This window comes from Aulonocara stuartgranti, assembly GCF_965226115.1.
Source record: "Aulonocara stuartgranti genome assembly, chromosome: 4".
NCBI lineage: Eukaryota > Metazoa > Chordata > Actinopteri > Cichliformes > Cichlidae > Aulonocara > Aulonocara stuartgranti.
This window is the reverse complement of record NC_138942.1, coordinates 7,085,647-7,100,583: the sequence shown is the minus strand read 5'-3', so window position 1 is coordinate 7,100,583 and position 14,937 is coordinate 7,085,647. Positions and strand designations below refer to the sequence as shown.

Below are 14,937 nucleotides of genomic sequence, written 5' to 3'. Positions count from 1 at the left end.
TCTCCTTCTGTTTCCAACACTGAGTACATAGTAGAAAAGGGAAAAAAAGTTTAAAACACAGCTTGAGCTTCAACATTTCCACAGAGAAAACATCTGCCATGGTTCAAACATGGCAAGGGAGCCCACGAGAGAGTGTGGGCACAGAAATCCACCAAACTCACATCCGCAGAGAAAAAGAAGATGAGTGATCAGACACAGAGGCAGTAAACTAACCTGGGGCAGTACTGTTAAAGAACATTTTTGATATGTAGGGGTCGTTTAATAGCCATTCTTGCCCACGAGCCGATAATTAGCCCATTTCATCTGTGTTAATGTATGATAATGGCTACTGTCATGCAACTTCCGAAACAAATCTTCTGAAAATGCATAAACTCATATCCCTTGGTTATTTTCTTGGCCAAGAGGTCTGGTGGTGATTTAATAAATGCAGAAAATGATGTTCAAACATTTCTATGATGACCAACAAAGTTTTAACAGCCAGTTATGCATAAAACAGATTTTACAGTCTTGTGTATTCAGGCTGACTACCGCAAAAGACGAGTTGCTTCAGCATGATGCAAATATTATTTTAACTTTTATACTGCAGTTTACTGCTTTCAGAAAGAAAAACACAAGAAGCCGACTTACAGAAGAGAAGTTATGAGCTCCACATGGCTCTCCTCTATATTTGCAGGACAGAAGCATGTCATCCAGTTGGTGGCTCAGTCTGTCCATAAACTCCAGGTTGGTCCCTTCAAAGTTTCTGGGTGGGAGAAAGAGCCTGAAGTCTGACAGTTTCTTGAACCAGGTGTGACGGTCCTCCTGAAGCAAGTCCAAAACCATGGGTCTCACTGTCCGGTTAGCAAGCAGCAGGCCCAGCCAGTGGCCAGCAAAGTACAGGTCACTCTTGGTGAGTTTGTAGAGGCGGATAGGGTTATTGTTACAGATAGTGACTGTAGGGAAAGCCAGTTCTTTGGCCCATTCAGTGTGGACTCGCGTGTATGTGGGAAAGGAAAGCCAGTGGAGTAAGCGGTTGGAGGACCAGGATAAAAGCAACCCTACAGAGGTGCAGAGTGCCAGAAGCCAGAAGGCCCTGCGGCCCACAGAGCCACCAGGGACGCAAATATGCCGCAAACCGTGTAGGCGTGTCCTTGACAGCAGAGTGGAAGTGACCTGGGCCAGAGTTGGCTTCGGATGAAGCCGCTGACGGCCTTTTCTGATCATGGCCGGGGATCCCCTCCGGAGACAGCGCCCTTCCAAGGCCATCGCTGTCCACAGTGCTCCTAAAGCTGCGGGAAAGGCTTCATTTCCCAGCCAGGCCTCAAGGGCTGGGGCCCACATGTAGCTCCAGGATAAATCCACTACTGTAATCCACACATGGATATGCGTTGGCCCTAAAAAACACTACAGACCTATAGACTTTGAAGTGCATTGACACTGCATGCACACACACACAAAAAGTGACCTTAAGAAAGCTGTGTGTTTTGAAACTGCCTTTTCTTATTGGTGCAGGAGCTCTGTTGAACTGAGCAGCAGCTACTTGTTGGTCATTTCTCTTGGTCTCTCCATGTGAGAGTGCTCCAATCATCCAGCTCAGCAGGGACAGAAAAAAAAAATCAGCTAGGCAAATGTGCTCCAAGCAAGGTGTCTTCTACATGAATGACTCCAGCATCCACGGCAGTTAGGGTGACAGTGAACAAGAGAGGATGAGACAGAGAGAGCGAAGGCAAGAGGAAGAGGGAGGGGAGGAGAGAGGGAGAGAAGAGGACAGAATACAAAATACCACGGGCTTAGTACAGAGGACAAAAAACAAATGAAAGAAGGGAAGGTAATTAAAATAATGAGATGACAGAGGACAGAATTGGTTGGTGTGGTGCAGTCCGCAAGAAGAGCCGTGTTCCAGCGCTGTGCTTTGTCTTCTTTTGGGTTAAGTATGTGTTTTTGAGCTTCACAGCTTTGCAGAAGCATTCATCAGCCAGAGGCAGCAATCACTTCCTTGTCACTATTAAGTATGTGGTTTAATTGAATTCGCAAAAGTCTACGATCCTCATTTTCTGGTCTCACTTTTGGTGCCTTTAGTTCTTTCTGATGTCACTGATCCGCTCCTCGTCTGTCCCTGAACTCTGTTTTAACCGGCGTTATTAGGTCCTGCAGGTAAACACGGGACAGCTTCATCTTGCAGCGGACCTGCTTCTCAGCAGCGCGGCCACAGTTAGAGACGTACCACAACACACTTTCACATGGAGAAGGAGGCACTCATGCACGTACACGGACAAACACTCACAGCGGTTTCCTGCGGGAAACCAGACCAGAGATAATCTGTTCTGTCACACTCACATCTCAACATCTCTCCCCCTTATCTGTCTCCTGTTATTCTTTCTTCTTCTTCTTCCCCCCTAGTTTTTTCTCCCCCACTCACAGACAGGATCTCTAATCTCAATATTCCCCTCATGTCTCCGCTCCTCCTTCTAAAAATACTCTCTCCAAATCAAATCCATCAACTTGCCCTCATGCTCCTCCTCCTCTTGTCTTTTATGTCAGTCAAGCCCCGTAAGCTCGACCTCCTGTCGGGCACCCCCCACCTCCTCCTCTTCTTCTTTTTCACTTTGTCCGAGCACTCCCTTGCTTTTCTTCCATCAGGAAAGGCTTCTGTGTGCGCTTTCCTCTCTCTGTGTCCTTGTCAGCTTCATCCAGCTCGCTCCCTCTCCCTGGTCTGAATGACTTCACTCCTCTCTGTGATCTCTCTTTTTTCTCCCCCTCTCTCTCTCGATGTCTCTCACGCTTTTGCTTCTCTGTTTTGCTCTGCTTTTCAGGCAGCTTGTCCCCCCATTGCTCTTCTTCTCCTCCTCCTGCGCCACAGCTCTGTCCACGCAGCCAGTGAGCCCGTCACTGATGAGAGCGCCTGTCTCTCTCTGTGCTAACTTGCGCCGTCCTTCGCCCCCCTCTGTTTGTCTGCTGCTGCTGCTGAGCCACACAGCCTCAGAGCGATGAGAGGCTGCTGTGTGCATGCAGTGCACAAAAGCCACGCGTAGAATCTCTTGTTCTCTGGGTTAATTTTTTTTTAATCTCATTCTTTTTATTCCGGCAATAGAGATTTTAAATTTGTTTGGAAAAACTGGATTGGAATAAAATGGGTTATGCACTCTTTGCCGACTTTTAGCACTTTGTCTAGTAAAGGGACCGTCTCCCCTCAGCTAAGGACCTGCTCATTGAGATTCACTGGATTTTTCTCTTAACTTTAACTTGAAATGGTCAACTAAACCTTAGACATTTTAGTCTAGCAAAATAATAAGCGAAAAGAAAATTATATATACACATTTTTCTTTTGATTAATTCCAAGCTGCTCTATTTCACGTACATTTGTCCTTGTTCCATAACCTGAGATCTAAACTCAGGTTAAGGAACAACCACTGATTTTTTTGTTATTTTTTTTAATATCTCGATAGCAAAATTGATATGACCCAAATAAACACTCTGGCAATGGTATGTTTAGTGCTATGAATTGAAAAAACTTTGTAAATCATTCATTTTTTACACATATTTTCCATTTTTAATTTATTTGGTTCTTTGTAAGTAGCGCTGGTGGCCTCTGTAGTTCTATAAAGACAACGACCTTAATACATACCAAGCGAGGCTGCATATTCAATTCTCTGAGAAAGCTCATTTTATTTTTCATAAAACGTAGAGGCATAGTTCAGTCTTTGAGCGTGTCCTTTGTGGCTCTGAGCAGAACAACCTTCCACACAACAAAATGTTATCTTATTACCTCGTTTCGGATGCAAACCCACCTTTTGTACCATTTTTTTTCCTTTTTTAATGGTGAAGGATTATTGCATTCCTGGTCTGCAAATATCACTTGCGCCAACAAGCACTCTCCGTTTAGGACAGTCAAGTTAAATAGCCTTCGTCAATACAAGTAAACAGACAGCTTCAGAGCCAACTCGCTGTAAGGGCTCTTGTTCACCGAGTCCTGCAATGCATGGTTTTGTAAAATTCAAGGTTTCACTCATTAACATTCAGTAATGTTCTTGTGCCAATTATAGAGGAGACCATTTTCTCCCTGTGTGATGAAGGCTATTTTTCCACCTCATTTTAATTTTTTAGATTGCTTCATTAAACTCCCCTAAGCTGCTCTCTGTTTCTACAGAAAAATGTAAAATAAAGCTCAGAATTTAAACCCGTCTGTATAATTTGTCAGAACCTGCAATGTGTGGTGGCTCTGAATAATTATCAGGATCTTAGATAATTTTTGTAGTAGTATATAATAAATGCCAGAGACCAAACTAATTAATATAAAACGGTTTCTTAACATCACGGGGTGAATATCGAACTCCGCGTGTGGGTTTGACATGATTTTGACTGGAACCGTGTTGCTTGTTGCCGTTCAGCTGAAAGTTCTCGAACGCTGCTTGACAACTTCTTGTGATCTCATCTTTGAATGCGTAATGATAAGACATTTTTTAACTTTGAACTATAGAGCCCACACATAAGTTTAAAGAAACATTTCAAGCTGTCAAGAGAAATTAGCACAGAAATCCAAACTGGCATGTGCTCGCATTTGCACACATAATGAAGCGCATCGTTCCCAAACAGCAAAACGTGCACTGTGAAAACGTTAAAACAGGTCCATGTATAATGCATAACCAGCAAAAATACAAAGAACAGGAACACAGTGTGAAATCTGGAATGTCAAATGCGTGCATGTATACATATTTCTTCTAACGCCTACTGTATGCTATGGTGGAATGCATAAGCACGCACACATTCACTGCCTACAGCTAGAGGCAGAGGCAGCCTTCCAGAGCTTGGATCCACAGGCTGAATAATTAGCTTGGAGCCATAAAGAGGGTTTCTCAGTCCAGCTATGCAGCCAGTGTAACGAACAGCTCAAAGGCTCAATATATCCAATTTGCAATTCTAAAACATAAGGGAAATCACAGATTAATTAGGGACACAGCCAGCCCAGACATCAGATACAATTAGACCGCATTGTATAGCTGCAGCATCGTGGCATGTGACTCCTATAAAATAATCCGGTATGTTTTAGTCAAATGCACCGTCACAAGATCAAAGGCCACATAGTGGCAAACTGGCAGCGAGAGAGCAGCTTGTAAATACAAACCACAATTAAACATTCATAGATTCATGTTAATGAGGCCTAGAATGTTTCAGAAGCCTGCATTAAACACTTAATAGTTAAACAGGAACTCTGCGAGGTTGTAGTTGATTCACAAGAGGGCAAGCTCCACGCTGGCCTTGTTGGTGAATGCACAGGTGAGGCTGTGTCAAGGGCAAGCAGGACACAGGAGGCAAAGAAAAACAGTATACATGCGCTGGGATGCCATTAATCAAAACCCCAGCTTAATTTAAAATGTTAGCGGTGGCAGGCGAAGCAATCAGTGGCTTTTTCTGAGCTGTTAGACTTTTCCAAACTAACGGCAGCAACACTTGTCATCAAGAGAAAAAAGCTTAGCGGGCAGCTTCACTTTCCATCTTCCAGCTGGACCTAAAGCTTTTATTTTTTTAATACAAAGATAAGTCCCTGGGTAGCTACTGATTAAAACTTAAAGACTGATGTCTCATGATAGTAGCTCATTTAATCATTATTCCATCTAATAGTTGTTGTCAGGGTTCATAGAACCATCTAGAGATAGCTTCCTTTGTGATGTGACAGAGGTTTGGCTTGGTCTTGTCTATCATCTTCGAGTCTGTATCAGGGATAACAACATGTTGAGGTGTGGCGCTCATTTGAGGCCAGAAAACTGGCTCCAGTGAAATCCTCAGCAAGTTCCCCATCAAAGAATTCATATACTCAAACAAAGGTAGTGAATGCTGCTGTGCTCATCAATTTAGCTTAATTGATTTAACCTTAAAACAGCTGCTGCCTTGCATTAACACAAAAAGTGTCTTTGATGTAGCTGATGCAGGCAGAACTGTCCTCCGGCATTCTTCTCCTGTAGAAGGCAGTCTCTTTGGTTTATAGCAACACCTGCTCTAGATATTTTTTGTGTGTAAAAATAAGCCAGACTAAACCTTTACTAAACATTTCTCTGTTATAGACCTTGGAGACACTTTCCAGAAGTTTTTCAGTGACTTATTCTTACATTTAGAATCACCCACTAAAATGCATTTTCTGTAAAACCTACACAGTGTTCACACCAGTTTTATCCAAGCAGTCACTCTTTTTCTGTTAATCAAAAAGACTGACCTCATTAGTAGTCAAAATCTTATCAGTGTATTTTTAAGCAACATTTCTTTTGCTCTATAAAATTCTGAGGATTAAGCTAAATAAATCTGATATGTCTCGGTTTTCTTTACTTTGTTTGTTTAGATAAAGTATGTCACTCTGTACAAACTGCCTCCATGTGCAGCGGCTCAAAAGACAAATGCTGGTGAGACGCTTAAAAACAGTAAACCGAGACAAACAAAGGAGACTGTAGAGCTGAAAGGACGTGAGATAAGTGGCAGTTATCTGTGGATTTGTTACCAGTAGCAACACCTTCAGTAATCAGTTAACATGAATATTGATCACTGCCACTTTCAGCTACGAAATTCAGTCTTAGTGAAGAGGACTATAAATGCATAGGGGTGTTCAGACATATATACAAGTCACATATACAGGACTATAATTTTGTAGCTAAAAGTAATGTTTACTTTTTTCAGTGAACAGAATGAGATAAATAACTGGTATATTTTTGAAGTAAAACACAAATCAGCATGTTGCTTAATTGAACATAAGCAATCAGTCTGCTGTGCCAAATTCAGAAAAAACTGGTTCTACTCAAGACCGACTATTACAGAAGTTGCCCTTTGCACTCACCTGCATACTCATTTTGATTGAAAAGTCTGAGTCACATAGAGAATAATAGGGCTCATGGTGATCATCCTACCTGTAAACGGCGCAGCTGTCTGCTCTGTCGGAGCAGGAGGTGACATCACTCAAAGAAAGCCACCAAAAAAACAGTCTCAGCAAGAAAACAGTTAGCAGTGATGGAGATGCTGTAATTTAGCCTGCAGGCTGAAAAAGAAGCATCGTTTTTTGTGTTAAGAAAAAACCACAGGAGCTCTGTTGCACATAGTCAGAAAGATTTATTTTAAAACTAGCTTTCTATACTGCGAATGACTTCAGCAACTGTCTAAAAGCAGCTCAACTTGCACAGTAGGTGTTAAGTTGAGATTAAATAATGTTAAATTGCATGAAGCCCTAATGATATCTGTGGGATTGATAATAAAAACACACAATTGTAGTGCAAAAAGAATATTAAGAACACATTTAGAAACCTAAGAATAAAAACTGAGCACAGCTATTATTTAATCTGAATTTTGAACTCGTTTATTTTATTAAATGTACGTATTATATTTTTCTTTGTCAAAATTAGAGAGAAATAACTGAGGGTTACTAGCTCCTCGCCGGCTAATGAAAAGCAGATTTACTTCATTTTCTGCTAAATCAATAGAGGTGGAAGTGGAATGACTCCAGCCCTGATGGCTCGAGGGTGGCCTGGAGGAACCCACAACACCGGTGCTGTCGATCGCCCAACATTACAGAAGCAAACTGTGCTGAACATGATCACCTCTATTTTTATTAATTGTCAGTGGTTACAGAAACATAACGAGGCACAGCTCAATAAAAAGAGACCACTGATGTTAGGTTTCACCTGCTCGTTCAATATACTTATGCCACATCTGCTGCCACTGCTAAATGTTTTTAATTGATTCTCCGCATCATTAGGGAGTAGATTATGATGTTCCATATATCTTATATAACACATCAATTTGTCTGACTGATTTTGTTGCTCATTTTCAAAACCACAACTTATTTAAAATAAATCGGGAATTTTATAGCACATCATTAACATTGTACTCTTAGACTGCTGGAGTAAAGTGGACAGAATCTGACAAATCCTTCCACCTACATTACCAACAACCAAAGCTGACACCTGCAGCTTAGTCAGGCGTTCATATTTGTAATGCTAATAGTGGTTAATGAAGCCTCAAGTTGGTAAAGCTTCAAGTTGCTAAAGCCTCCAGCAGAGATGAGGTGTGTGGGACTGACCAAGACCTGTCAACAAACATCAGATATTATCCCCCCAGTATCCATAATTTTATACAGTCACTGAACCTCTTCGTAGTTGTTATTCAAACGGATCCTGTGCTACCTCCAAAATCAGCTTCTCGTTTGAGGACAAAGGGAGCAAGCCAGGCAAACACTATCCTTTTTTTTTCATCTGCTTCATGGTTGATTAGGTTTGTTTTCATGCTGCTGCTCTTTTTTATTAAACTACCACCACCTTTTTTGATTTAAAAATAGCGGGAAGCAGCTGCTTTAGATCTATCCTCACACCTGGCCCACATTTAGACAGAGCAGAAGGACATTTAAAATCTGACGAGCAAGTAGTTACAACAAAAAAGGGGACGGTGCTTAAAATGTGGGCGCGCACACATCTCAATGAATGTCCCAGTTTTAATAACCCCAAAACTGGTGTGTCATTCATCCAGCTGGACTCCAGTCCCCCTGTCCACTTCCTGCTGTGACAAAACAAATTTCCCACGTGTGGGACTAATAAAGGTTATCTTATCTTATCTTATGATTACACAATCAGCTTCAGTTACACTTAGACTTTTCCCCAACTGACACTAGCTAAACACTGTCTGACAGGTTGGCAGCATCCCAGCTCCACTCTGCAAACACACTCCTAACCTTTATGGCTCCCTGCGGCCATCCACACACTTTGATAACCCCGGCCATGATTCAGTCTGCACACCAAAGAATCAACAGAAAACAATTGATGTCTTACCCTGGGATAAACTTAACACTAAAAGCATTCCTGTTTCCATAATTGTTGGAGCATTGCTGGAAATTGAATTAAATGCAAAAAGACATAATGTGCAAGTCATTGAAATTCTATATTCAACTGAATTTTGTACAGTTTGTTTTTATAATGCATTAAAATAAATTGGTTAGCAGTGGTAAATGGACTGATTCTTATATAGCGCTTTTCTACTCTCCCGGAGTACTCAAAGCACTCTAGTGGTTTGACATTGTCTTGCAGAAATAAGCAAGGCCTTTCTTAAAGACAATTATGTGACATCATGTTACTCAAGCCTGTCCACAAAGCTACATGATGCCTCTTCTCTTTAATTTGCATGATATGGTACTCTTGATTTTCAAACAGACTTTCAGATTTTGTGTATCCAGATGGCAATGGCAGCATTACTGGCTCTTGTTTGGGTGCTGGTAGAGTTCTGACTTGCATTTGTGAACAATCTTTGCTCACTGAACATAAACACACATTTTCAGAAGTGTTACTGAAACATTGCTGTGAGCCATTTAAGAATTGTGATTTATTTATTTAATTTTATGCATTTTTTAAGGAGTTCTTAGAGGTATTAGCTAGTAGATCATGCTCATTCAGCACTGGAGTTTTCCCTTATAGATAATTGTCTGGAACTGTTACTATCGGTTACTACAATATGATAGTATCTAGAGATTATCAAGTTTATGATGGAAATATTTTCCTACACAAGCTTAAAAAAGAAGAACCAATTCTTATCTTTACTTCTGAAAGACTGAGATACTCTGGTATACTGTACTCAGTTCTGATACCGACACAGTTGACTTTTTCACAACTTTTCCACTCTTTTGTTGTATAGGGCGTGAACGGTTATATAACACTGCCCAGACCTGTTGGTAGAAATAGTAATGGGGGTAACTTTAGGTCAGTGAAATCTAATTTACAATGTTTGTTTCTGCCATAACACTTATTGAGCACCAACTGCTGGCTGTTATGCAATAAGCAAACTATTTTAATTCTACCTTTTTACAAAATGAGGGTACTTAAATTTGCATTATTTGCATCGAAACTACAAGTGAAATCAGCAAGTCTAGCTGGGTTCTACAATGGGTTTGTCCGTTTTTCCCCAGTTATACTCACTTTGAAAGTTACCCATAAATCAACACTTAAACTTTGCATGTCACGTATTTTTCCAGGTGAAATTACTTTGTTTTTTTTTTTTTTCAAGGTAATACAGTCCATAAGCACAAACTGAATTAATAAAGTAACACTATCATGAAAATAGGCAAAGTCTCTGAAAGCAGTCACAAATATGTGCAACAAATAAAGCTAAAACTTTTCTCTTTCTTGCTTCGGGCAACTAGCAAACATTAAAAACTCTCACCATGCATGCTCACAGCTTCTTGAGTGTGCCAGACTGTGACTTGGTAGTTATCAGCTTGCTCTTGTACAGCTGGTAAAGATTAGCATGTTGGTCCTTTGAGCTCAGACAGCTGATTGATCATGAGAGAAATCACTCTGCTGCACATTTAAGATGGCTGGGAAGACAGAATCTGCAGCTTTGACACATAAAAATCTTGTTAAATCAAGAATTGAATTTCCAGCTGTTTTTTTCTCTTCTGATTGGCAGGATTTCATAAAGTACACCAAAAGCAAAGTTTCACTTGTGTCACTATAGGTCCCGGACCTCACCTACCCCCTGCAAAAAAAGAAAAAAAAAGTCCATCATGTTTACGTACAATTAGCATCCAGGTGCAAATGTATCATTCCCTTACTAATGATACAAGTCTCACTGCAGCTTTGCTTGCCGTCTTCTCTCTTCATTTTTTTCTGATCATTTTTCTTACAACAGGATTTGTTCCAGGGTTTCCATGGTAACACTCGCTACAGCTTAACTAACAGAATGACCAAAGACTGAACGTGGCAACACTCGGGGTTAAGGATCTACGTTTTTCACCTTTACTAAAAATAAAGCCAATTAAATTTAAAATGAACCCATCCTAGTCTAGGATCTTAATAACAACAGAAAGGATAAAGAAAATCTCTGTTAGGGAATTGAAAGCTCAGAGCCGAGACTGCCACAACAGTTCCAGCTAATGATGCCATTAGTGCTTTGGAGCACCACAATCAATCAGAGAAGTGATTAGCATGAGCATGTACAGAGAGTCGGGCCATTAGTCAAATGGGCCGTGTATAACCTTCAAGACATCGAGTCATCCGACATGCTTACACCTGCACACTAGAAAAAAAAGGTGCATCACAGGGCAAACAAAAAACATACAAATAGCCTTTATTAATACATGTTAAAAAGTATAATTATGTTGAGAGGGGTGTTGTGTTTCCATGGTAATTTTAGAGCGAAACAAAACGAGATCCAAATTTAGTCAAAGATTAAGTATGTAGGTAAGGTACCGCAGAGCTGTCTGACCTGAGCAGTAGAAGCAAAGTTTACTTTTTAAGCGAGATGGATTAATGGTCTACCTCTGAATGCATTCTGTTGCATAATAAATGGAAATGAAAAATGTTTCAGGCAGATGATTTAATGGAAAAACAGCAAACGCCGAGCTGACACTGAGCCAGGCCAGATGAGGGTGCTGAGGTGAAGCAAGAGAGAAAACACAGAGGGCAGTCAACGCTTTTGTTAAAATGCAGCCATGGAAATCCATCTGTCCTTATCTCCATAACGTATGTCAAAATAACAACGATGTCTCTGAAGTGATTCGTTTTGTGCAACTTTGAGCAAAACGTCATCTGGATTTAAAGTGAGTGGAAGTGTTCGGCAGATGTAGCAGACGTGGCAGTGACTGATGGTTAAAAGATTTAGTTAATTTTGATCAAATGCGACACTAATTTATTTCAGAATATGCAAAGAATTGTCAAACACTGATACTTCATAATTAATGCAATTTTAATGACGCAGGGATTTATGAGAGTCGGGGAGATGGCATATGCCAAAGTCATTTAGGGAGTTGATGACTTTATGTTAACCCCAAGTTAATTTATTCAGAGCTTCGTATTTCTAGGTCGAGTCTACCTTAAGAGCTACAGGTTTATGCACGGAGGGACAAAGCACAAGCAGACAGGGAAGAAAATATGAACAGCTTGGATATACTGGCACTGCATGTATTATTTATTTATTTTTTTCACACTTCAACACAAGAGAACAAGAAGAATGTGTCTGAATAAAATAATCAAAAATCTTTTGTAAGCAGCGAGTGAGGAGAATATTTAAAGAAACAATCGAAGCACAGTTTGATGAGAAAATCCTGGTGCTGCTCAGTTTTCTCTCATTTATGAACTTCAACCAATGTTGAATAGCGGTATTATATTTGTATTGTAGAGATCGATTTTCACAACTGTAATGAATACAAATCACCACTAAATTAGCACCTTTATATCTCACCTGGCTACAGGGCGACGCTCAGCATTATTAGTTGCAGTATCCACAATAACGCATTTAATGACTGAACATGAAATGAATGAAAAAGTAATTAGATATTGCAAATAAAATCCATTTGGTATGATTCAATACCCACTCCGGGTCGGGGATGAGTTCCTGCCCCAAGTGGAGGAGTTCAAGTATCTCGGGGTCTTGTTCGCGAGTGATGGGAGAAGGGAGCCGGAGATCGACAGACGGATTGGGGCTGCAGCTGCAGTAATGCGGACGCTGCACCGGTCCGTCGTGGTGAAGAGGGAGCTGAGTGTAAAAGCGAAGCTCTCAATTTACCGGTCGATCTACGTCCCTACCCTCACCTATGGCCACGAGCTGTGGGTAGTGACCGAAAGAACGAGATCGCGGATACAAGCAGCAGAAATGAGCTTCCTCCGAAGGGTGGCTGGCCTCTCCCTTAGAGATAGGGTGAGAAGTTCGGCCATCCAGGAGGGGCTCAGAGTAGAGCAGCTGCTGCTCCACATCGAAAGGAGTCAGCTGAGGTGGTTCGGGCATCTGACAAGGATGCCCCCTGGGCGCCTCCTGGGTGAGGTGTTCCAGGCATGTCCCACCGGGAGGAGGCCCCAGGGCAGACCCAGGACACGCTGGAGAGATTATATCTCTCGGCTGGCCCGGGAACGCCTTGGTATTCCCCCGGATAAGCTGGAGGAGGTGGCTGGGGAGAGGGAGGTCTGGGCCTCTTTGCTTAGGCTGCTGCCCCCGCGACCCGGCCCCGGACAAAGCGGATGAAAATGGATGGATGGATGGATGATTCAATAAGACCCACATCATAACAGATAAAATGGGGAAAAAAACCCACACACACTTTTTCTCTCTGTCTTGAAATTGCAGATCAATAAGAAAAAATTATGTTATTACATCTTCACTGTACCTCTAATTTGTCTTAATTCCTGTGATTTATTGGGGCTACTTGATTATGACAAAAATCATTTAGTTTAGAGAAGCTTGGTCAAGACTGAGATCTCAATTACTTCACACGATTGCTCATAATTTATTGAGCTTTTTGCTATTCTACATGTTCACCTATTAAACGCTTGTGACGTTCATTTCTTTTAGATGGGTCCTTTTGAACAAAGGGCTCTTTTACCTGCATCTTTGGGTGAAACTGAGTAAACTAAGACTGAGCTTAAGCTTTAAAGAAGGAGCCAAAACACTGCACTCGATTTATATTCAACATAATATAAAATAAGTGTTTCACAGAAAAAAAAAACCAAGTAAATGCAAAAAGTTGTTTCTCTGTAAGGAAAATCTTGTAATCATAATATGTTGAATTCATATTGTGATCAAGCGTTAACAGTTACCCAAGATTAAAAAGACTCACAGTTTCTTAACTTAATATAAATCCTAGAATTCCTCTTTATGATCAGTCCTGTCATTATATCTTCACACGCTCAACATTAATACTAGGTGTGCTGTTCCTTAGCAACTCAAACTAGGGCCAAACATCAAAGAAATAACGTCCCTTCTCTTTCCATGCCATAGCTTATTAACCAGCAGGTAGTTTAGAGCATATAAGCTATTTTGAATCAAAGTGCACAGCAGAGGCAGCAGTGTAGCTGGAACTGAAAATCTAACACCGTCATCAGCATCAGTAAAAATACCCTCAGCAAGATTCCACTCTTTGATTTAACTGTGAAAATTATTTTAGTGAACTTTGTGGCCAAACTATAAAAACAGGCAGGCAAGTCATCGTTTTCCTCCCAGATCAGAGTAAATTTACACCCAGCATTCAAGTTTTCTGTTTCACTCAAATACTGTATCTCCTGAGAATGTATGTCTGATGAGTCTCACAACAGTACAAGAACCTTGCAGCTTTCAAATTTGCTGGCTGAGCTGCAAAGATAATACCCAGGATCAAAACTCCTCACACTTGTCAACAGTGGATGCTTCTCAGGGAGATGGAGGAAGGACGGAAAGTATGAGAACTGTGGAAGACATTCAGTAGGAAGCCTGCTTCCAGCTGTTTCCCTAAGGTAACATTGACCCTTCTGAGAATCTGCTTTTAGCGGCGCGCAGGAAGAAGACTGCCCTGGCACAGCACTGTAAGTCCTCCCATGAATTAAAGATGAGCTCAAGTTATTCTTCTGGCTTGAACTGACTGGAACAGATTTACAATTTGCATTTTATTTGAAAAGAACATAACCATCACATTCTTTCATTTCAGGATCATATGTGACACATCTATGGTCAGTTTTCCAGGTTGCTCGGGAGATGATGGAGGCAGCATTTCAGAAATAACGGTTAACTGTGTTTGTGTGAAATGTGTTATTTCAAGGCTGGGCAACGCTCAGAAAAAAGGGATCTTAACGTGAAAGATGAAACCACGTGAAAAGAAATTAAATCTAATTATTATTTTATTAAGTAAAGGTTTGTGATGCAGAACATCATTTTAAAAATGACTGAAAATGTTATATTTATATTTGTGAAAAACACTTTCTTTTTGTTTGTAACTTTCTTACAGAACTTGTGCATCAAACTTAGACTTGTTAATTCAGGATTTTCTTCCTAGCCACATTCTTGTTATGCCAAAACATAACAAGTGAAAAACATAAACATGTGACAGTGAGCTGAAGAAAAGTGCTGCCGTCTCCCCGATGCAAGTGTGCAAACATCTCTGCTGAAAGGTTGATGCATTTGAAGCCTGTAGACGATATCATGAAGACAGATGTGGTACACAGTACAGCTGTGCTTTAATCTAAACACAAACATCAG

The 14,937-nt window shown here is 40.9% G+C and overlaps 1 protein-coding gene across 4 annotated transcripts in view; it reads right to left on the bottom strand.

Moving 5' to 3' along the window:
• Positions 1-14,937, bottom strand: part of asic2 (acid-sensing (proton-gated) ion channel 2) — a 427,006-nt gene that overhangs the window by 135,236 nt on the left and 276,833 nt on the right. The window contains exon 1 of one of the 4 annotated variants that reach the window (XM_082529059.1): positions 628-2,999. The exons of the other annotated variants lie outside the window; for them this stretch is intronic. Within the exon in view, the coding sequence (XP_082385185.1) occupies positions 628-1,320 (693 nt within the window). The 5' untranslated portion in view covers positions 1,321-2,999. Of the gene's footprint in view, positions 1-627; positions 3,000-14,937 lie in introns of those variants that run through there. 4 annotated transcript variants of the gene reach the window in all.